The 25,578-nt window shown below is 33.5% G+C and overlaps 1 protein-coding gene and 1 pseudogene across 4 annotated transcripts; one reads left to right on the plus strand and one right to left on the minus strand.

Annotated features, from left to right (window-relative positions):
- Window positions 1-606: 606 nt before the first annotated feature.
- Window positions 607-19,618, minus strand: LOC148802799 (putative disease resistance RPP13-like protein 1). 4 transcript variants are annotated; one of them, XM_088899239.1, is made up of 6 exons: window positions 19,496-19,618; window positions 9,733-9,765; window positions 9,007-9,655; window positions 2,099-2,261; window positions 1,881-2,006; window positions 607-1,793 (listed from the first exon to the last, which is right to left on the minus strand). In XM_088899239.1, exon 6 carries the CDS (start codon window positions 1,692-1,694, stop codon window positions 645-647), a length of 1,050 nt encoding a protein of 349 aa, XP_088755365.1. In that variant the 5' UTR covers window positions 1,695-1,793; window positions 1,881-2,006; window positions 2,099-2,261; window positions 9,007-9,655; window positions 9,733-9,765; window positions 19,496-19,618; the 3' UTR covers window positions 607-644. The 4 variants fall into 4 exon arrangements, with proteins under 4 accessions (XP_088755365.1, XP_088755363.1, XP_088755364.1 ...); XM_088899237.1 differs by lacking the exon at window positions 19,496-19,618 and adding an exon at window positions 11,674-12,403; XM_088899238.1 differs by lacking the exons at window positions 2,099-2,261; window positions 19,496-19,618 and adding an exon at window positions 11,674-12,396 and having other exon boundaries at window positions 1,881-2,032.
- On the plus strand, window positions 6,178-9,013 carry LOC148802800 (ABC transporter G family member 26 pseudogene; annotated as a pseudogene).
- Window positions 19,619-25,578: the final 5,960 nt, after the last annotated feature.

Raw genomic sequence — 25,578 nt, forward strand, 5'->3', positions numbered from 1 at the left:
ATTTTGGCATATATCTAATCTTCAAAATTTTTAGTGCCATAAGGCTTCCAATTCCCTTCAATGAATGCAACTCTAGACAATCTGCAATCTGTAGTTCTGTTAGACACTGCACACCTTTAAGTAGAGATGACAGATTGGAACACTGACTAAGACAAAGCTTCTGAAGTGATTTGAGCTCTCCCAGCTCCTCTAGTAGCTCAACTAACTTTGGCATACCTTCAATCTTCAAAACTTTTAGCATTACAAGGCCTCCAATGCCCTCCAATGAATGAAACTCTGGACAGTCCTTGATTTTTAGTTTCTCAAGATCAGTAAGGCACTGCATCACTGCTTGAGGACACAATGATGTCAAACTTACACTTTGAAATTTCTAAAATCCGGATACAACTCAAGCCATTCATCGCCTCCTCTGGAAAAGACTTTAGGTCTTCGCAGTGGGTAATTTGCAAAAGTGATCTCCTTACTTCAGGGCAAAAAGAAGTAGAAGAGGAATTTGTAATTGTTGCCATTGGGATTTGATCTACTGTCCTATTCTTCAGTATTAACTCTAATAGTTTGGCACTATAACCATCTAGTTTCACTTGTTCACCAGCTGGCATACCCCAAGGCTCTGCTGCATCATCATCATCATCTATTAATATTGATCAATTCTCCAAATTAGGCATGTCCATGAGTTGGAGATGCTTCAGGGATGGGAGGAATCCTTCTCCTTTTCTCAATTTACTGATAATATTCTTGAGGTTTTCCAATTTATCTAGCAATAGAACCTGGAGAAATGGGAATGGACCTAATAATTCAAGACATTCACACCTCAAACAGTCCTTTAACTCAACTTTCACTAAATTTGGGAGCAACGAGGATTTAATCATCCAAGAAGCATCTGGTTTCAGTTCTTGAACATTTGGGAGCGACAAAGATTTGATCATCCAAAAAGCATTCAGCTTCAGTTCTTCAACAGCAGGCATACCCCATGGAATACTTTCCAATTTAGGACAGTTTATTATGCTCCATTGCTTGGGAAGTAGAGGGAACAATGATAATGATTCTTGTGGCTCTGCTACACCATCATTAACATCATCTATTACTAATGACCAGTTCTCCAAATTAGGCATATGCATGAGTTCAAGATGCTGTAATGATGGGAAGAATGGTTCTCCTTTTCTCAATCTACTGATAATGTTCTTTAAGGATTCCAATCTAAATAGTCTTAGGACCTGGAGAAAAGGGAGTGGACCTGAGAAATCTAGAGATTTGCAGCTAGCACAATTCACTAAATCAACTTTCACTAGATTTGGGAGCAATGACGAATTAATCATCCAAGAAGCAAATTTCATCCCCCTATATCCCTCTATGATCAACTTCTTTATATTTTGATGTGGCTGCAATTGTTCCAATACATTTTCCTCCTCTATTGGTGCTACCTCATTATTCCCATACAAAACCCACAATGCTACCTCATCTGGAGCCACCGACGGTGTTATTACCCCATTATTCCAATCCGAGGGCCACCATGTTAATTTCAAGGATCGAAGATGTGGCTTATCCTTCAAGTTTGCTTCCTTGGAACCCATTCTATCTCTTACACGTCTAAGTCCCCAAATAGTAAACCCACCGATGAGTTGGTTCAGACCATGCAACTCCTTGATATGTTCCCCATGTAGCTCAAACCCACTGTCTGCTATCATCCTGATCATTGCAGTTACATTCACTTGGGAAGGATGGATCCTGAACAAAGAAATGGAAAAGAAAGCCACCCAAAAGCCCTGATCCGAATGTGCATATGTACCCTATTACTGCAACATGAACATGTCAATTCATATGAGATAGTAGGCTTTAAGTACTCTTTACCATAAGATAAAATGGGTCAAGCGTAGTCAGACCTGCAGCAGTCTTAACTTTTGAAAAAGCCGTTGACACTAGAAAAGCCAAGGATATTTGCAAATTTACGAAGATGAAGAAGAAGGCAAACTGTATGCTGTAGTCATTGAGCATGAAGAACTTTAACCCTGCGAGTTAAAGAAATCAGTAGAACCTGAAAAGAAACCCAAGCAACAAATTAAAAATGAAAAAGGAAAATCCCCATCTGATTGCACTTTACCTATCAATGAACCAAAGATCACCAAACATAACATGTAAGCTGATGATATGAAAAGAAAATATGCATAAGAAATCATCCAATAGGGACCATCCCCAAGTCCATGCATTTTCATCATGATTCTTAGATTCAGTTCCTTCTTGTGAACAAGAGATGTCAATATTACCTACACCAAAAGGAATTCTTGAGAAGAAAATAACTTTTAAAAAACTTAAAAGGTTAAAAATAAACTGAAATGATGACAACTAATTTAGAATGAAAATACACCATAGAGTTTTAAAGTGTTGGAATTCACATATGGGTGGTGTATACTGATTGAAAGGGACTTGTATGCTGATTGGAATTCACATATTTGTAATCAGAAGATCAGCATTTTAATGTGTAACCCTACCTAGATTCAAATAGCAATCTAGACTAGATATGGAAAGTCAATCCATAATCCAACATGAATGGGAAATGATTGGATATCGATACACCCCCTGATCTGGATAGGATCTCAACCTGGATTCAACTAGTTTTTTTATATTTGGATTTGGATACAGTTGCATCTGCTCAAGATCTAATCCATTTCATGTACTAGCAGCAATGCATATTTCTCAACCAAATTCAACAATTGTGATTATTTTTTGTACTGCAAATATGTACTGACCTCTCATAAATATATGTACTGACCACATATATTTAACATAAACATTTAATTCCTCACAGATCAGGACAGTTAAATAACCAATCAAGACAACAGTTGTACTAGGGGTGAAGTAAGATGTTTTAGACTTATCGATCAAAAATGGGAAAAAAAAGGCATACTTGAATATGGCAGGGGCTTCTCTATGTTTTCCCACCAGAATCCTGCTCATTATATGGGTGACATCAAGATAATCATCAGTGAGGGGCCCAATGTGAAGTTCACTGTTATCCTCTGAGGAGAAGACAAGGTAAGCCACACCGTCATCATCTTTGAAAATCGTCCTGTCCCTTCTGTCAAAACCATGGGGCTGCATGCTGTAAAGGTACTCAAAAGGGCCTATTGGAGAATTGCTAACAGCTACACCCGCGGATGCTTTGGTGTAGTTGAGTGACTAAGTAATCATGCCCATATAAATCTCCACTCAAACCTTTCCCCAGATATCAGGCCACCGAGGCAAAATGAGGAACAGATTTCTCAGTTCAGCCCTCTGTGGCTTCTTATCTGTCCTTGTATTCTTCTCTGAACCCTCTCATCATCAACCACTTCCACCTCTCCCAAACCCAAGACTCCTGACTACCTACGCAGCTCTCCAGGCATGGAAACATGCAATTCTGTCCGACCCAAAGAACTTCACTGCAAACTGGTGTGGTCCCCATGTCTACACCTACACCAGAGTGTACTGTGCACGGGCCCCAGATGACCCTCATCTATTCCTGCACTGGACTCATTTCAGACAATTATCCAACATTCCTTGCACTAAGAATGCACCCAGAGATCCAAACCTTCTTCTAATAACTAGCATTATATATGGTATTCAAAGGAAATAAACACTTTACAAATCAAAATATAAGATAGAAGCATGAACAAAATCCCACAACATTTCTGCAAAAAGAAGCATGCTCTTCAGCTTCCTTAGTATTGGTCTTATGAGGGTCTGTAGATAAAATGTTCCAGAGATTTCAGTTTCGGGCATTCTGATATTCTTGTTTACTGCCTTTCTCTTTGACTGAGTCCATAGCCAAATTGGACATCCATGCTGTCATAAGAGAATATAAAGGAAAGTGTTCCAGTTGAAGGATGAGAGTTGGACATGAATGGTGTTTTTTATTACTCTTGATTTGATTAATTGTTTTAATCTTCTTTCTTTTCTATTTATTCATTAGCAAGTACTGACAGTGGATGTGTAAAACAATTAGGAAAGTTGGTGGATGGTTGAGATGCTAGTGAGTAGCGACTGGCTTGAATTGCTGGCCTGCTTAGCAGGACTTGGTGGATGGGTTAACTTATCATGGCACAGGGATAAGGCCTCAACAAGTGTCTATAAACTGGTGATAAGGCTATTCCGTTCTAGGGTAGTAGACCAGACTCACCACCTATAGAAATTAGAACAAAATTTGTCAGTCTATAGTCAAACTATCAGCCTACAGAAATTGGTTCCTGTGTTCACTAGGGTCAGCAATGCTTAGTATATTTTCTATCTATGTTTAGCTGATATTAGCTATAATAAAAGTACTGATTTTTTAGATTGGTTAATATAAGTATATATTTGACTTGTGATTTTTTTCCTTTTAGCTAAAGGTGTACAATCCACTCAGAATTTAATCAATTATAATTATCCTTGAACACTAGAAATTTGTATTTGTGATAAAAGCTGGATTCTTGTTTTGATCAGCCACAATTAATTTTTTATATAATTATATATTGTAAAAATGAGGTATAACTATCATGTTCCAAGCACCCCTTGAGGGCAGATAGCCTTTTCTAGCCAAGCCACCACTAAAAATTTACAAACTCCACCATTGGAGAATTAATCCTCAATACTTCTAAATTCTATTCACCCCTGCCTCAGTGAGGCTACTGGCATAACATGGTGTTCACTTGAACCAAGGGGACCAATTGGGAAAAAGGATCCATGTGGAAGAATGACAAAACTTCAGAAAGGGTACTGAGCTGACCTTGATGAGGACCATCATTTGGGGCTAGAACTAGCACCAATCCCATAGGGTGTATGCTTCACTAGTTCACTTCAGGTTTGAATTTCTGACACACCAACACTAATTCACGTTTGACTGGTTAGATATGCCTGACCACTGAGGCCTTTCTAGCCCTGCAGAGCTCAACTAGATTGGGGCCTCCTTGCCTCTATGTCCAGAGGCAAACAGGTGGAGTCTTTGCTATGTAACCTACTCCAGCCAATTTCCCAGTCAACTGACAACGACGACATTAGGCAAATATAACTTGTGATTCACAAATATTTACATAAAAGTACTGTTGTGATCAGGACTCAAGGGTCTTGATTCCAAATATAAACAAGGTGCCAAAAATGCTCAGACGGGCTATCCCATCAGTTGTCAGCAGTTGAGACTAATAGCTCTATACTTATTACACATAAAAATTTAGATGCAATTGTACGTTTTCAAATATTATTTCATGTCAATACTTCAAGTTGAAACTTGAAAGCTAAAACTCATTGCTTGTGTCGTGCCATGTGTGCTGCTATAATCGGCATACAAGTCAACTCAAATAATTGGCCTACTGTTGCATGAAAAGAAAAAAGCCATCGATGCAGAAGACTACTGAACCAGAAAATTGCTCAAACGCTTGCTTAGAAAACTATTCTCCATTTCTTTTTTCCTTAATGGATAAAAGAACAAAGTGATATTAGTTGTCCTTATTTGATGGAGAGAGAGAGAGAGAGAGAGAAATCATACTTCAAATGGGGAAGTAATTTAATACCTAAATGTATTCTCTTCATCTTACCTTATCAATATAACAAAATAAACAAAACTGGATGAAATACATACAAGTGAAATTTACAGAACCATTGGAAGACATAAAAATCAAAACTCCCCAAAGAAAAAGGTGATACAATATCATCCAGAAACCCTGTGAAGGCACACTTGAAGGTGTGGAATATAAGGTAAAAAACAGGCACACTTCCTCCAGAAACCCTGTGAAGGCTATGATGTCTCAGTTGAACTTGGTCCAAGAGAACTACAAGCACATTTTGAAGGGTGCAACAGGAAGCATAGGCCCTGGAGAAATCCTTGCTTTGATGTGACCTTCAGGTAGCGGAAAGACAACCTTCCATATAATCCGGCTCTTAAGAGGAGGTTAGCCAAATTAGAAATCTTGTCGCAGCTCAGGTCAATGATTTAATCTATTTTTCATGTGTATTAGTTTAATTCCAACCTTTGGGGTCTGTCCCAGATGAACTGATCCAGCTCAGCTATCAGCTTAGCTATATAATCACCATAATCTTTTATATGAAGACTGTATTTTATATAATACTGGAGAACACTTGAAATTTGTAACCCAAGATGATGTTGTCTTCCCTCAATTAAAAGTGGAAAAAACCTTGGTTTTTGCTGCATTTCTCAGACTTCCTAGCAACATGAGCCAACAACAGAAGTTTGCAAGAGTAGATATGATTGTGAAGGAACTAGGCCTTGAGAGGTTTGTATGAGGTTTCTAATGCAATTAGATCTAAATTTCTCCATTGAAAATTTGTGATGAACACTCATGTTATAAGGTCTAAGATTAATTAGATGAAAATGAGGCTTGAATGTGTATGAAGTGATTTACATGATTACAAGTTATAATGAGTAACTGTGATTGCCCTCTCTTTTTCATCATATATGTCGCCATACAAGAATAGGAGGAGCATTTGTGAAAGGAATATCTGGAGGCGAAAGGAAAAGGACTAGTGTTGTTTATGAAATTCTTATGGATCCCTCATTGTTGTTGCTTGATGAACCCACTTCAGGCCTTGATTCCACCTCTGCAAATAAGCTTCTTCATATTCTTCAAGGAATTGCTAAGGTAACGTTTTCTCTTTTATACTTCCTAGAACTGAAGCTTGCTAGAGATTTTGCTCATATGTTCATCAACCTTCAAGTAGAATGTTCCACATGTTCAACAAGATTTTGCTCATATCAGAGGGATGTCCTTTGTATTTTGGGGAGGCTAGAGAATCCATGGAGTACTTCTCATCATTGAGGTTTGCACCTCAGATAGCCATGAACCCTGCAGAGTTCTTGCTAGACTTGGCAACTGGGTAAGTTAACGACATAAGTGTCCCAAAAGACTTGGTGACAATTTCTATAATATTTGGTTTTTCATTTCCATTTTATGAGTTACAACAGCAGTGACTAAAGGACATTAATGTTGCTTATCTTGTGATGAAATATCAATCTATCAGTATGTACAATTGAAGTACAAAGTCTGGGTGGAACCTAAAGAAAAAGCAGAGAACCAATGGCACGGAAAAGATACCACAGCACCTTCAGTTAGCTATTCAAGTTAAGGAGTGGACCATGAGTTGGTGGGAGCAGTTTATAATATTATCAAGGAGAACATTTAGAGAGAGATACAGAGGTTACTTTGACAAGCTAAGGTTTGTGCAGTCCCTTGCTTCTTCATGACAATATTCTCTCAGTACTATTGATTGTAGTATAACAAGCCAAGTAAGTAGAGAACCTACAAATAATTTAACTGGGTCATCATCTGTCAAGTCAACAACTAATCTGATCTAATTCTGTACTTAGGGAGCAGGGGAACTCGTTGCTGATGCTGTTTTAAGCATCAAAAGAGCTCGGATGATTGCCTCTTTGGTCCTAATGTTGTTTCTCCTCACTGGAGGTTACTATGTCCAGGTACTCAATCATACTTGTATCAGCAACAGTAAATGAAAATTTCCTTAACAAAGAAATATAGAAAAACAGTGTTCCAGATAAGGAAATAAATACCTGGAGTTGACATTTTAGATTTTCACCAGCATTTCATTCAGACATTTTTTTTCTTTCTATTATTTATTTCATTTCTTTCTTCTGTGTTTTTTGATGCTTTTTATTTTGGTGAACAGTCACTCAAACCTATCATGTTTTTGGAAATATATGGACTAGGGAGAGGCTAGATAAATAATTTAAACCTGAATGAACTATATTCAATTACAACCCTGAATAAGAAGGAAATTAGAAAGGAAATAAATCTCTATAAAAGGTAAAGCTCTACCTCAGAAAGGCAAAATTTAGGTACAGCAGAATGGAAGAATAAAATTCAGGCTGCTGAACCCCGCTGATATAGGAACCCAGACAACAATTACATTATGCCTTATAAGAGCTATAAATCTAGATCAAGTGCTTATTGAGAGGGTGTTCAACATCTAGGTCAGCTTTCAGTATTTTACTTCTAATAAAACAGGCCCACACATTCTTCAAAAACAGTGTTTTTTAAGGAAAGAGACATTTGGGAGAAACTAAGGCCATTTGGTAACTTTTATACTTTGCATTATACCAGCTTTTTTGTGAGGGAAAACTCTTTTCAATTTTTGAAAGATATCTTTATCATCTATGAGAAACTTCTCCAATGTGATCTTGTTTAACACTGCTTGTTCCAAGCCTCAAAGGAGGTGGGTTGTGTCAGCCTGTCGGGTTGAGGCTCATTCCAAAAGGTATATAATACGTCTTGCCTTGAGTCTCAACTTTGAGGCTCATTCCGAAAAGTATAAATAACACACTTGCATCACTCTTTGGGGAACTGTTGAGAATGGCTAGACAGGGGTGTTTTGGTTTTGGGGGGTAAACAAGCCTTATACTGACAAGTAGTGATTTTCTTTTTCATGGAGTTACAAAATTCTCAATTCAATTTGGAATAAAAACTTCAACTCATATAAGAAGAATTGCTTATGCAATTTGCATCATCATCTAGTGAAGTTTTTACTCCTGGTCCAAGGGTATTGCGACACTTGTCCTAGTGAAATCTCAATCATTCTAACCTTTATCAATGACATACTAAAAATGATTGGTTAAGCACCAACTTTTACTTTTGTCACAAAAAACATGTTTGCTCTTCTACTCCAGGAATTAGACTCTTTAGGATGTTGTGGTTCTCAACATGGGATCCTAGTTAATGTAGCTCTATTGATGCCACAAGAAGTTGAATGAAAGCGGAAACCCCACACTTCAGCCCAAGTTCACAATTTGTTGATATTTCAAAGGATCTTTAAAGATATGAGACAATGAAAGATACTCATAGTTATAATTATTTATATGGAAGAAATAGAGTTAAAATATTAATTATTAGTATAGATAAACAATGCATTGGTTCAGCGGAGTGCAAAAACTCTCACAGGATTTTGGCAAAGGCTAAAATTAGATATCTAATTCAGGACTTCATATTCAAAGTTTAATCAAGATCAGGATTCTGCATTCGCGAAATTTACCTCGGGCCTGGTGGTGCTGACACCTCCAATTGCAAAGCTGGAGCTTGGATTCAGAGGTGACAAGCATCTTTGGCCGTGAGATGCATTATGTTACTTTGCAAATGCATCATACAAGAAATAAGGCTATAAAACACATCCACTCCAATTGTTTGTAGTAAAATCAAACTAAAACAATCAGCATTTAAGGTAAAGAGTTAGAAAATTATTGAGTGGAGTAAAGTTCTCCACTCACTAAAACATTTTCTTATATAAAACTGCAATTCCAAATACAACCACACATGAAACAGTGATTACAGTTTTCACCATCGTCTTCCTCATCTCTTTTATCTCTTCGAGTATTTCTCTCATCAAATCCTTCAGTTCCCTAATTTCTCTCTTCACTTCCCCAATTTCTTCCCCAATTTCTCTCTTCAGTTCTCCAATTTCAGTTCTCCAATTTCTTCACCAATTTCTCTCTTCAGTTCTCCAATTTCTTCACCAATTTCTCTCTTCACTTCCCTGAGCAAATCCTCGTTTCCCACCTTTATTTTGTTTTCAATGTACTCCATTTCTTTCATCGATGTTTTCCATGCAGCATATTGTCTCTTCTCAGCTTCTTCAACTGATTCTTTGACTTCCTCTGTTTTGTCATCGATTTTCCTCCCCAAATCTGCAACTCCAGATAAACAATAAAATAAGAGAAAGAAACCTAAGTCAAATGAAAGAAATAGAATATATTAGTATTACCTCCCTTTGCTCCAGTGGCTCCCTCTCCTGCTTCTATTGCCATGAAAAAAAAAATGTAAGAGAAAAAAAAAAAAGCTTGAAAAGAAAGAAACGTAGAGAGAAATAGAGCTTAATGAAACGAGAGAATGGTAAGGTAGACATAATAGAGGGACTCATTTTATAAGTAGTTGTGGGCTCTTGTTTGAAAACAGATCGGTTCGTTACGTTTAATTTAGTTTTGCCAACCGAACTGGTACTACCAATTTGTCTATTTTATTAACTAAATATGATTGAGATGCATATAAAACTAATGTTTTAATAAATGATTCGGAACCAGAGTCGTTCTAGCCACCATTTTCTAGGTCGACGGCTGTGAATAGAGGTGTAAAGTGGTCCACAATTTGTGCAGGTCGTGCCGTGCTGGCCCGCAGGTCGTCACGGGTCGTGCTGCCCTCCCCGATGAAAATTTTGGGGGTTGGCCCGACACGGCCCGTGGGTCGTGCCAGGCCGTGCATCGGGCCAAAGCTATTTATTTAAAACAAATTGACAAAAAAACTTAAAATTTTAATTTTATATGAATTTTGTGTATAAAATTGCTTATATATGTAATAATTAAATAAATTAGTATAATAAAATTAAAAAAATATTTATTTTATTAATATACTATGTACTATATATTATTATATAATTATAATTTATATAATATTATATAACTATATATAGAATATATAAAATACATACATATATATATATATATGGGTGATGCTGGGTTGGGATATGAGTTAGGTTGTGTCGGCCCGCAGGCAACACGGCCGGCTCAGTCGTGTTGTGCCGTGCCGTGCATGGCCGAGCCGCGGGCGACATGGCCCGATTTACACCTCTAGCTGTGAGCATTAGGAAAACGGCTCACCTAGGTTGGAAATAGAGTTACCATCCATTAGATATGAAAATGGAGGTGATGGGACCTCCAAGAATGATTTTCAAAACCGTTTGGTTCTAACAGTGACTCCAAAACCAGTTCGAGTAAGACTCGGATGGGAGAGGAAAGAAGTTAGGCACCCCTCTCCCGAGTCCAATTGGTGGGGCCCACATGGGATTTCGCAATAAGCACAAATTAGAGCAAACAAACCATTGACCAAGAACAATTAATAGACAATGAAGCTAAACAAACTCATGAACAAACTATCACAAAAAAAAAAAATCCTCTACTTAAATATGTCTTTATTTAATTTCCTTTTTCTTTTTAATTGAATTTTTATCATTTGCTTATGTTGTTTTCTTATAGAAACCTATTTTTATTTTTATTCATTTTTTATTTTCTATATATATATAGAATCTTTTAATTTTTTTATTTTTATTTTTATTGATTTATTTATATATTTATTTTATTATCTTTTTTAATTATATTTAAATTTTTACTTTATTTTTTATTCTTTTATTTTTATATCATTTTTTCTTCATTTCTTTTATCCTTCCCCTTTCGGTGACTTGTCCCCTCCTACCACCTAAACATGTCTAAATCTATACTAACCTCACCTTTCAACTTTGATCTAATTTAATTAATATTTTTTTTTCCTTTTTTTCTTACCTTGTCATTTGTTCCCTCTTGTCATCTTTGCTCTCACCTTCCCCTTATTCATTGAATTAATTTTATTTACAAATATTTCATCTGAGATGAATGACCCTCCGGTGACTGAACGTGATAGCCACCTCCGACCATATCTCCCTATTACCCAATAACTCAGTGAATTCGACATCTCTTACTTTAATTTGAAACTCCCTATTACCCAATAACTCAGTGAATTCGACATAGTTAGATATTAAATCAATATAATATCAACAGGGATTTGTAATCAATATAATTTTAGTTTCAAGAGGTAGAATAGTTAGATATTAAATCAAATCTTGGCAATATAGTAAGAGGAAAAACAGTTTGTGAAGAGAACCTTGGGAGTAAGTTACCTGACAGCATTTTGGCCCGAGATGATCGTGTAGTTCCTAAACTCTGGTGCTAATCTGATTTAAAATGGGGAGAGGAATGACTCTAGCTGCCGCTTCTAATGATCTTGGTTGATCGATGACAATGGAGAACAGAGGACCTTTGACTAATTTTGGGAACCGAAAGGATGAAGGGAACTGATGTTGTTGTTGGGGAATAGGAATGATCTGATAAAAACGGTGAGAAATCACCGAAATTTTGATGAAAACAAAATAAATTTCACAGTTAAGAGGTTTTCCCCGTGATTGGTTCTACTTCAGAGAGAGATTGAAGACGACCTGAAAGTGATGCCGGTCAGGGAAAAGGAAGAAAGCAAGTGAAGGGAGAAGAAAAGGGAAGAAAGAAGAAGAAGATAGAGAGAGGGAGAAAAGAAGAGAAAGAGAGGAAAGAGGGGCCCAAAAAAGATTGAAACGATTTTCGCCGCTGGTTCAGCATCCAGAGGTAGAAGAAGGTGAACAGTGCCTCTCTTCGAATTGGAAAAAAATGGAAGAAGAAGAAGAAAAAGGAGAAGGAGAGAGCGAGAGAGAGGGAGAGAGAGAGAGAAGAGATCGATGGCCGGTGATAATGCAGCCGCCGCTCAGGTACTGTTTGAACAAGAGTGACGATGAACAGTGTATCCCTCGATTAGGGCGAGCGTTGGATTTTTAGAGGGGGCGATGCAGCTTAGTAATTTTTAGGGGATCCAGGGGTATTTTTTGATAATTTCGCAGTATCGGATTCTCGGGTAAAAGTCGGTTCAGGGGGTTCAAACCAGGTCCAATAATGAGGGGTTTGGGTTAAGAGTTAAAATGTAGAGGTTCGAGGTGCGTCCGACCGCATTGAGGGTTTTGTGTGTACGAGCTGGTGTTATTGGCTGAAACGGAATATTTTGAGTGAATGGGTAAATTGAGGAACTTTTGACTAAAAATAGGAAAGATGAGGTTTTGGACATTTTGAGTTAATTGAAAATATCGGATTGGTCCAACTCAAACCAACTCGACCCAGATTTGGCAGATTTGGAAGAGTAGTGGTTCATTCAATCTAGAGCCTTAAAATGGAGCCTAGGTGTGATAAATGGACGAAAAAAGGTATTTTGGGCTGAAATTTTATAGGTCGGTATTTTAGAGTATCTAAGATTTGGTGGTAATGTCTGATCAATTTAGGAGTGTCGAAATGGTAGGAATTTAAGTCATTTATAAGATCCAAAATAGAATCTTGGTTTGATGAAAGAGTAAACGAGGGAATTTTCAATTAAAGCTTTGTGGGCAGGTGTTTTTGTGCATCTACATTTTAATGATATGGTCTGATTAGTTTGTATGTGTTAAGATTGAGGGGATTTGGGTTATGAGGGTATAGGCTGATAAGAGGGCTTGGAATAGAATCTTTGTTTGATGAAAGGGTAAATGAAGGAATCTTGATATGAAATTTGTGGGTAGGTACTTTAGGTTTTCTAGGATTTAATGGTGGCGTCTAATCTGAGAATTGAGGTGCAAATGGGTGTTGATTGGGGTCATCAGATTGGTTTCAAAAAGATTTAATGGTGGATCTAAGGGTTTTTGAGTTGAAACTCGGGTTCTTTGGATTTCTCGATGAGTGATCGGAAGGGTTTGATCGGGTGTTCAGCGTGAATCAGAGGGTTCAGGGGGTGGGCCGCATTGGTTCAAAAACCTTGTATAACGTCGGTTCAAAAATCAGGTGTTAATAACGGCAGTTCAAAAACCTTGTATAAAACCATTAAACTAATTTTAAATGCATTTCAGTCGATTTAATCGTTTAACCAAACTAAAATCATTATTTCTTGAGGGAACTCCTTCATGTCTCCTGCGTGCTCACTAATATTCCACCATGGCCTACTGTATTCTTTAGATCAGTGAAGGAGAAGGGGAAAAAAGTAAATGAAGAAGAGAAATGGAGTGGATTATGGCAATTAGACTTGTTCATTGGCCGCGTCGGACCGGGTTCGGGCCAGGCTTTGCGTTTATATTAGAAGAATATACTCAGGCCTGAACCCAAGCCCGGCTCAACCATCAGGCCTAGGTCTTGAGCCTGAGCTCGGACAAAAAATTAGAAAAATATTTTTTCTTTTTTATTCAATTAAAAACTATTTTATTTATATAAAAAGATCTCAAAACCTAAAAAACAATGAAAGATTTTACTATTACTTGAAAAAATAAAGAAAAAATATGTTATATATATTTGTTTATTATATAAAATATATTCTTATTATATAATATATTATCAAGTCGGGCTTGGGCTCGGGCTAGGCTTTTTTGAGAAATCCCGAACCTAGCCCAAAGAAAGGTCAGACCCAATGTTTTAGACTCGAGCCTGTAGGCCTGAAATCTTGTCCAAGGTTAACTTAAATCGAGCTGGGCCAAGCCGGTCCATTAATAGGTCTAATGGCAATAGCAAAAGGAGAGGATGATAATGAACAAAATAAGAAAGGAGAAAAAGGGAAAGAAATGACATGAAAAGATAGAAAACTATTATGTAGAAATAGAAAAAGAAAAGAACGAAACAGAGAGACCGGTTGCAACTATCTAACTAACCTAAGGTGGAGATAAGAAGAAGATGATGAAAGGGGTGGGAAAGAGGAGAAGATGAAATGAAATGAAATAAAATAACAATGGAGAGAGGAAAGAAGAAAAAATAATAGAAAATGTTGTTACTTGAGAGTGTCAATCTAATTGTTGCTCCTTAGCCGTTTTATGTTATTTTAAATGATTTTCTATAATTATTAATTGATACAAGTAAAATAATATTTTTAATAGTTAATAAACTATATATATATATATATATTTTTTAATTATTACATATTTTTGTTATTTGGAAGCTTTAATACCTCCACATTATTTAATTTAACCTATTTTTCATTATTTCAGTAATGTTTAAAAATTTTAAATTATTTATATTTTATATTCTTATCATCAAGGATTATTAAGCCTATTATAATTATTTTTGTGATTTTGATAAAGTTTTTTAAAGCTATTACATAATTTCGTTATTCAATTTACTTTTTATATTTTTTAATAATATTTAAACCATGATTTCGTTATTGAAGTTTTTTGTTTAAGAATTTTTTTAAATTTAATACATAACTTTGTTATTTTAGATATTGAAAATTTAGTTATGTAAAATATTTTGTTATTTAAAATTTAAATAATATTTTATTGAAATTTGTAAAAGAATATTTAGTTATGAAATTGAATAATCTGTAAATTATAATTTATATTGTAATTATGCAATTTCGTTATGAATTTTATAAAAATATCAAATTATTAATAATCTGAACATTATTAAATATATTATAATTATTTTTGTGTCTTTAATAAATATTTTAAAGTTATTACATAACTTCATTATAGTATTTAAGTATTTATTAAAATTTTTCACTTCAAACTTTGTTAAGTGAAAGGTAAATAATAGAAACACTAGACAATTGTTTTATATATTAACTTTTTAAATAATTAATAATTCTTTAGACTTTATATATTATTTTTCACATTTTTTGTAATAAAAATAACAATAATTAATTTCAACTAAGGTCACTCATCAAATCGATGAAACCAACCAACCTGAAAAGGGATAGGTAAGCTAAGCCAAACGAACTCTAAGAATTAAATGGACCCCATGTCTTTGTTTGTGTGCAAGCCCAAAGCTTATCCAAGCCCATTTTAACCTCGACTTGTGCCATATTTTTTTTGCATGTATTACATTTTATTTTATTTATAAATGAAATAATTAGATTTTTATTATTGATGTCATAGGCCAGACTCATTACTCATTAGGCCTAAAAAAACCATAAGCCTAGCCTGGGCATGTGTAGGTCTAAGATTGGGTTTGCAATCTAGGCCCGAGGTGTGGGTTCGGTTGGGTTGGGCTTAGGTTAATGCACTTACCATTAGTACTAAAATCAGCCCAGCCTAGCCCGACCCATTATCACCCCTAATGACTTAGAATGGTTTGAACCATTTGACTTGAATGGTTGAACCGGTGACATGCAACCCAGTGGCAAAAGTGGGTTAGTCTCTGAATCAGTTTTTAAAACATTGATCGATATAACTCAAGTTGTCCAGTTTCACTAATGGTCGGTTAGTTTCAAGTGACCAACTCCCCAGCTCAACCAAGTCAGTTTGGTTGGCCAAATAATTATAACCAAATCGAACTAACAAGTGAACTCTTTTAATTTCAAATAAATTAGTAGTATAATCAATAATTATTGAAAATTTGTAGATAAAATACATAGTTAGTAAAAATAAATTTATAATGAAAATACAATAAATAAATAATAAAAATATATTAAATACAATAATTACAAGAATACAATAAATACTAAAAATGTATTAGATTAGATAATAAATAGTCTAATATTCAATAATAGTTTAGTCTCTATTAAATATTAATTAATTATAAAGAAAATACATAATTACTAAAAATAAATTTCTAATAATGATACAGTAAATCTAATAAGTACAACAAGTTAAAGTTAAAAAAAAATAAATAACAACAATTTAGTATTCAATAATTATTGAGAACTTTCTATTAAATAAGAAAACAAAAATAGATTTATACATAATTATTGAAAATACAATAAATAATATTTTTAGTACATATGAATATATAATAAATATTGCTAAAGATTTTACAATTATTATTCATAAAAGTTATTTTATAGAATTATTAATTGATATGAGTGAAATAACATTACTATTATTAGTTCATTATTAATTGTAATTAATATTCTATTTTTAATATCTATTAAAATTATTTTTTTTGAAATTTATTACATAAATTTGTTATTTGGAAGATTCAATACCTCTAAGTTATTCAATCTACTTTCATTATTTCAATAATATTTAAAATTTTAATTTACTTATATTTTATATTCTCATTGTTGAATATTATTAAATCTATTATAATTAATGTTGTGTTCAAGGTTCAAAGTATCTGAAAGGCTATGCATATTGGAAAGGCAAATTTAAGAGACATCAGGATACACCTTGGATACGCATGGATATGGACGAAAAATTAAGATACACATGAAAACACATGGAAATGCTATAAATACTCTAATAAATCATAAATAAACATTAATGTAACTAAATATAAGACATAAATGAACTATTTATGCATAAAAATAACATGTTTTAGTGGGTTTTTTTGAAAAAAAAAACATATTATAATCAATAAACGGGAAGTCGGGAACGAAAACATACTATCTAATTGTGGACATTATAGATCAAGTAATTTTTTTCATGTTTTATTCTATTTTTTTAAAAACTAAATTATTTATTTTTATTCAAATAATTATTTTGTATGTTTTATTATAAAAATTAAATTAAAATTAAGAAAAGTAAAGATGTAACAAAAAAATGAATGGATTTATGGACATAATAGGTGAAATAATTATTTTGCATATTTTATTCTAAAAATTAAAAAAAAAATAAATATCAATGTTTTAAAACATGGGGGCATTCCACTACCTAGAGACATGAAGCATAGTTCAAAATGCAAGAGGCGTAAGCCTCTTCGAACACAAAGAGGTCTTTAATAAAAATCTTTTATAATAAGAAAAATAAAAATGCATAACAGTTGTAAAAACGGGGGGTCTTGTCGAAGCGGAGGCGAGTGAGCGAAGTGGAGCGGGACCCCCTTAACTCAAAAAAATAAATTGGGCTACATCGAAAAGGGGGATTGGGGGCTGGAGGGCGAAGCCCCCCAACCGAAGGGACAGGGGCAAAACACTTTCTTTCTCCTTATCTTTTCTAACATTGGCTTAAAATGTAAAAGAAATTTGAAAAAATATATTTATTTTCACTCCTTTTTTCACAACCTTGAAAAACTTATTAAATCTTACAAATTTATAGATCCTTTGACAAATTTTTACAAGATTTGAGTATTTAGAAAGGCTAAAAACCTTTTTGAAGGGTATGGGAAAGAAAGAGGGCTTCTGAAATGGGTTTAAAAGCCCTCTTTCGAAGGGAGTTTTATTTGCGATTCCGCCATAGTAAAATTGTACTATATCGGTCGATCGGTAGCGTATCGACCGATACGGTGCCGAAACACACCGATACTCAACGATGTGGGCATGATACAGCACGTGGCAGTATCTCTAAGACAAAACTATTTATAATTTATGGCCACTTTTTGTAATTCATTTATCCAAAAATTAATTAAGGTATTAAGTGGGTAGTTTCTGAACAGTTATAATTCATGGTTTCAACACGGTATTAATTTTTTAATAGTTATAAGTGGGGCAATGTCTGAAGTGAGAGTAAAGGACATATATGCCCCTTTTATACCCATTGTTTGCTTAGCTAAAAGGGTAAAAATGTCTAATGAAAAATCTATAAAGAAGGGTGGGGGAGAGGATAAATAGGGAATAGAGATAATTTCGTAGATAAACTAGAATAAGAGATAATTTAAGAGAAAATAGGGATAGTGGTGTTGTATGGTTAGAGATCAGAAAAACAAATCTCCCTTTCTTTATCCATTAGTTGTTTGGGAAAATGGCATGGAATAAAATAAAATAAAAAATTTTAAAAATGAGAAAAAAAGATATACTTCCTTAGTGTGTGTGTGTGTGTGTGTAATGAGACGATAAGCGGGGATGGGGAATTTTCATATAATGAGATGATAATTTTTATATTAGGTCCTTCTAAGTAGGAATGGAGAATTTTCATGATGTTTTTATGAGGTATTAAATGACCTACACCATTTGATATGAATAGGACGTACAGTAGTTACACTAGTGGCAATAAAAATGGAGTGATATATAAAGTTCTAGCTTTCTTCTCAAAGAGTTTGGGACTAAAAAGTATGAAATCTCACAATTCTTATCTTATTGCCAATGGAGTTGGCCAAAATGCAAAGAACATTTGTGCCTAGTGGACTATTTTGTTAAGAAATTTAACTACTTTACCACTACATTAGTTGTGGGCTAAAACATTGAATCACAACCCTCAATGTATTAATTTTTATTACTTTACTTTTATGATTTATCTTATTTAAATTTTTAAAGTTTAATTTATACAATGTATTCAGAAGGTGGAGAGAGAGAGAAAGGGTTAGATAGTCCATTGGGGATGTAAGATAGTATTTAAGAGATGCTTTAGGAAAAATTACATGGAGGAGATAGTTTAAGATGAATTTTAGGAAAGGGTAGGTTTTAGGAGTGATTCAATGAGATAACATAATTAATTAGGGAATTAAAAATATTAAAATGAAAAAATGAAAAAAAAATACAATGAGGATTTGGAGTCTAATGTGGATTAAAGTTAAAGGGGATAACTTGATTGGTCGAAGCCTGTCCAATACAATGTCTTTTAGGTATCATAACTTTTGGATAAATAGATATATAGATAAATTTATTTGTGTGGTACCATGATGATTATGTGTGTTTGGGGATGGGGAACAAAGATCTATATTGAGAATGACACACTTATTATTAAAAATCCATACATCGGCTTTGGTTTTTCTTTACTTCTCTCTAATGACTCTCAGCTTTCTGTTTCCTTCTTATTTCCTATCAAACCAAATATATCTTAAATTGCATTAAGAAGATTAATTGCTTCATATTCATGACATGAATAATGAATTATCTAAATTTATAACAAAAAAGTCTAGATGTAGAGTTGCAAATGATATATTAGTTTAGAATAATAACAAAAGCACATTAAAATATTCATTATAAAATTTGCAATTCATACATATAAATGAATCTTAAAAAGGAAAAATAGTAACAATAGAACAATGAAATGTAGTTGGAAAAGAAAAATGGGATGGGTCCAAAGTCTTTGGCCTTACCTACAATGAACGAACATGAGAGGAGAGTTCAGTTGTGGTGAAAAATTTCAATGATTCCTCTACCTTTGGTGTTTAGGCTTGACGCATGCTTCAATTCAGTCTTGAGAGAGAGAGAGAGAGAGAGAGAGATCCAAACAGTGAGGTCTGTCTATTTACTTCATATATAATATTTGTTGACTGTTTACAATGAATAGGTGCTAAGAAAATGGAACTAAATAACAAACTAAATACACTTGAAATGAGAGATTCAAAATTTTGGTCCTTAATGGTCGGTGTTTTTGAACGGGTTAGAAGTAACGGAAGGGGAATGAGTTCAAGATCTTATTACCAATAAATTTGATAATTTTGTAAAATTATTATTTTATCAATTATGGTAATTTTAGAGAAATTTAGTATAGCACAATTTTATTAGCTTACAAAATTAATATTGGTGAATTTGGACAAATTAGTTTTGATAATTTTGGTAAACTATTTCTGTTCAATTTCGTAATTAATTTAGATATACTATTTTTGGTAAATTTGGTAACTAATGTTTGTAGATTGGTTTTGGTAATTTTGTAAAATTCATTTGCCAAAAATATTAATTAATAAAAATTTTGTAATTTACCAAAATGATTAATTTTCAGTAAATTAATATTGGTTAACTATGAAAAGTTAATAATTTATCGAAAGTTATTAATTTTTGAAAATAAAATATAACTAATTTGTGAACAAATTTATTGAATAATTTATATTGAAAAATAAAATATCAATAATTGAATTGACAAAAAATATTTAAAATTATTGCAATAATTGTTGAAAAAAAAATTATTTCATTTTCAGAAAATTCTTGATAAAGTATTACATTTTTCGGAAATCATTGATTAATTTATATTAGAAATATTAAAAGCTAAAGAATTTTGATCAATTTTTATTGTAAAATAAAGGATAAGTTATTATTAGTTCAGAAAATTTTTGAAAACAAAATATTGATAAATTATTACATGTTCAGAAAAATTATTAATTAATTTATATTGGAAAATAAAAGATAAATTATTATAATATGAAAAATAATTATAGAGTGATCGCAAAGCTTACTGGTTGTGACTACAATAACTGAACAGTGCTTATAATTCTCGTGGCTACCCCTAATTGGACTAGACTCGGACCTTAATTTTTGTTGGACTAGACCCAGAGCTTAGATGCCAATCCCATGTCACAGATGGACCCCTTTTGTGATAAGAAACATAATTTTATAAAACAAATTTGCATATAAAAATTATATTTTTATAAAAACATAATTTTATTGATTTAAACATTATCATAATTAAGAAGATGTAAATAGGGATAGTTTTTGAAGCCCACATACGATTTTAAGATCCAAAGGTAGACCTATAGCCATGATCGATTCCTGGGTCAAACGGTCCAACCATCTAGTTTAAAGCCTATAAATGGTTTTAAGGTCCAAAACCAGACCCAGAGCCATGATCGAATCCTGGGTCAAACGATCTAATCATCCAATCCAAAGCCTACTTATGGTTTTAAGGATCAAAACCAAACCCAGAGCCATGAGCATTCGTGGGTCAAATGGTCTAACTGTCTAGTCTAAAACCCACATACGATTTTATGGTCCAAAACCAAACCCAAGCATAACAAATTCCTAGATCAAATGGACCGACCATGCAATCTAAAGCCAATATACAATTTTAACGTCCAAATAGAAGTAACTTCAAATAGTTGGGCAAGCAATGGATATAACACAAAAAGATTGGGTAAAATTTGTAGATGGACCCTTTTACTTGGAACGTTGTATTTTGATTTATCTATAGTACAACTAGGAATGGCAATGGGTGAGGCAGGTTCGTGTTTTGATTGCCCCAAACCCAATCCTAAATTCAAATTCACTGCTCCATCCTCGCCCTGATGGCTAAAAATCCTAATCTCGATGAGAGAGTATGGAGGATCTCGTAAAATCATAACGCTTTATTTTATTATTATTATTATTATTTTAATTTTGATAAATATAGCATTTTATTTCTAACTTTTTGCACATCCCCGATTTGTTCATGGCAACATGCCAATACCCCAATCCAACGTCTTCTCTGAGGTTTTTATGTCTGTCCCACTCCTACGTCCTTCCACTATCACTCTACCAGCCCATGTCATTGTCACATGCCCTTCCTTTTATTTCTCAGGAAACGAAACTGGAAACTGGAAACCAGTCAACCGGTTAACCGACTAACTTCAATTCAATTCCAATTACCGGTTTTCCAAAAACCAATATTACCGGTTTGATTCCCAAAAAAGGCCCACGGTTCGGTTGAACACCCTAGAGGCCTAGACAATGCCACTGCGAAACTGCCAATACGACCACCTATTAACTGACAGTGTCACGCAGCTGACCCTTTCTACTACCGCATCAAAAATCACTACTGACGACGCTATTACCATTCACGCCTTTATGCCAGTACTATTGGAATTGGGGGGAGTTCGGATCTTCTACCCAATCTAGGGGGGTTAGTGTGTTGTGGGTAGAGTTTGTGTGGGTAGGAGAATGGGTCTCAGGCTTCCCACTTTTGCCTTAATATCGGTGTTATTTGCATGTTTCAATAATTTAATAATTTATCTTATTATTTTAGTTAATTAATTTTCTACATATGTAATCGTTTTCAAATTTTTTGAAAGTTTGATAATTTATCTTTTATTTATCAATAAAAATTAATCAACAAATTAATTATCTTTTATTTTCCAATTTAACTAATTCAATAATGTTCTGAATATGTAATAATTAATTTTTTGAAAGTATAATAACTTTCAACAATTTAATGAAAATTTAATAAATTACTTTTATTTCCTTAAAAATGAATCATAAATTAATCGAAATTAATTACCTTCTTTCTTATAATATAAATTAATCAATAATTTTTTAAAAAATTCCACAATTTTATATAATTGTTTTTTTAAAATACAATAATTTATCTTCTTTTTTTCCAATATAAATTCATTAATACTTTTTCTGAAGATGTATTAATTTATCAATATTTTTTTTGTCAATGAAATAATCTATCTTTTGTTTTAGTAGGAATCTGTGGAATTAAAAAAAAATATATGAAAGAAAGTAGTTTCTCGAAGAGAGAAGGAAGAGTGAAGGAAGAGTTGAAGAAGAGAAGTTGAAAAGAAAAGATAATTAGTCAAAAAACTAATTATCTTTTAATTTTTGATAAATTATTAATTTGTCATAATTAATCAATATTAATTTACAGAAAATAATTTTTATTAAATTGATAAACTTAATAATTTTCAATAAATTGTTATAATTTACCAAAATTAATCTTTTTGGTAAATTACAATATTTTATTAATTAAATTTTCGATAAATTAATTTTGCAGAATTACTAGAACTAATCTACAAACTTTAGTTACCAAATTTACCTAGAATAATATTTCTAAGTTAGTTACGAAATTGAAAAAAAAATAGCTTATAGCTCCCATATATATATATATATATATAATGACTAAAAGTGCATTGTGAGTCGAATTACCATATTAATTAATAAAAGAAGTTTTGCCAGCGCCATTAGGACCGAGCATACCAAAACATTCCCCTCGAGGCAAAGAAAGTGACAAATCTCTGACTGCAACCTTCTCCGGGTTCCCATCCTTCCCTGGATAAACCTTTTTGATGTTATAGATGATAGCATGACTTGTATGTGGCTCACGTAGTAACTGTTCAACTTTCTCCCTCTGAAACAAAGGCAAGTAAGAATATTAATGATGGAATTAACATCCAAATAGAGAATGCACGAAATAGCTTTATAACAGCTGCATTGCAAAGGGAACTCAATGCTCTGATTCAAAATGAGCATATATGAAGCTCTTATAAAGAGAACTACAAGGGTCCTTTTGGTTTGCAGTCAGAATTAATATTCTTCGGAATTGGAATCAGAGTGGCCTATTCTTATAGTTTGTTTGGTTCAGACAAGAATTAGAATCAAGTGGAATGTGATTTTATAGATAAGGGAAGGGGAAGGAATGGCCATTCCCTCAAATGGGGGAATACCATTCCACCAGAAATAGATATGAAACTCCGATTATACCCAATCAAATAGTTGGAATTGAAATGATCCATTCTGATTCTGATTCTGATTCCAGACCCTTATTCCCGCAAACCAAATAGGCTCTAAATTTTCAAACAACAACAGAACCAGTTAAGCAGATTATTGCAGTTACATTCACTTGGGAAGGATGGATCCTGAACAAAGAAATGGAAAAGAAAGCCACGGTAGGCTTTAAGTACTCTTTACCATAAGATAAAATGGGTCAAGCGTAGTTAGACCTGCAGCAGTCTTAACTTTTGAAAAAGCCGTTGACACTAGAAAAGCCAAGGATATTTGCAAATTTACGAAGATGAAGAAGAAGGCAAACTGTATGCTGTAGTCATTGAGAGTGAAGAACTTTAACCCTGCGAGTTAAAGAAATCAGTAGAACCTGAAAAGAAACCCAAGCAACAATTTAAAAATGAAAAAGGAAAATCCCCTTCTGATTGCACTTTACCTATCAATGAACCAAAGATCACCAAACATAACATGTAAGCTGATGATATGAAAAGAAAATATGCATAAGAAATCATCCAATAGGGACCATCCCCAAGTCCATGCATTTTCATCATGATTCTTAGATTCAGTTCCTTCTTGTGAACAAGAGATGTCAATATTACCTACACCAAAAGGAATTCTTGAGAAGAAAATAACTTTTAAATAACTTAAAAGGTTAAAAATAAACTGAAATTATGACATTTCATGTACTAGCAGCAATGCATATTTCTCAACCAAATTCAACAATTGTGATTTTTTTTTGTACTGCAAATATGTACTGACCTCTCATAAATATATGTACTGACCACATATATTTAACATAAACATTTAATTCCTCACAGATCAGGACAGTTAAATAACCAATCAAGACAACAGTTGTACTAGGGGTGAAGTAAGATGTTTTAGACTTATTGATCAAAAATGGGAAAAAAAAGGCATACTTGAATATGGCAGGGGCTTCTCTATGTTTCTTTTATATTTTTCAATTCAGCAGACTTCTACTACAACCATACAGAAGTTCCAGTAACCATATCATAGATTTCCTGGAATATTCTTTCTTGAGGAACAGAATCACAGATTAATCTTGGTGGAAAATAATTATGAATACCACACTAGATAAATGCATTCTATGGGTTAGCCTGTATTGTCATTTTTGGATGGAAGTCTAAAACACAGGATAGAGGGCAGAAGACTGCTTAAAGTCTTGAATTTTTTTGTCAATGCTATTCCAAGGAGCTCATTTGGCTAAAATTATGGGCAGCATCACTATATTTTTTCCTTACACTAGGAAACATCCAAGGTTAAAAGTATTTGTATAAATTCTACTAATGCATCAATGCACTAAATCCGATGCAAAGTGACTATAAAATAGGATATACTGGATTGATCACCACTCGGATTTATCATGGCAAAAAATGAAAAGAGGATTTTTCCAGAAGAACTTATATCACATTTTTTGTCTAGGATCAAATATCACAAACACTTCACAGCCAAAAGAACTCGTACACAAGGCCAAGGCAAGCAATAGAAATTACATAGAAAAGATAAGTGTTGTTAAAACTAGTCAGCAATAAAGGAAAGGATTACAACACACATTTGATATAAGAGTAGGAGAAGTATATTAACTCAAGGATGAATATGAGGTTCAATGTCAAAAACAGAGGAAAATATGGAAAAGCCACAACAAATCTATGCAATATTAATGAAATACCAGAACATGTATCGGCATCTACAAATTACAAATAAAATAGACAAATACTGGTATCATGAGCAAGAACATGGAACTTTAAATCAAAGCAAGACAAAATAAAACATGGGATTTGGTGCAAAGAGGCAAGAGTACAGGTGCGGCTCTAGCTTAATTTTCTGTCTTGTGATTTAAGAGCTCCACTATGAACTCAGCCTGCCATGTGTATATGTATTATTTGTGCTTAACATATGTGTGACAGTTGACCTTTATGGCAAAACCTGATATCTTACCCCAGATGTGTATTTTATAAGAACATTCCCT

Source organism: Nelumbo nucifera, chromosome 2, assembly GCF_055504915.1.
Source record: "Nelumbo nucifera cultivar China Antique chromosome 2, China Antique-T2T, whole genome shotgun sequence".
Classification (NCBI taxonomy): Eukaryota; Viridiplantae; Streptophyta; class Magnoliopsida; order Proteales; family Nelumbonaceae; genus Nelumbo; species Nelumbo nucifera.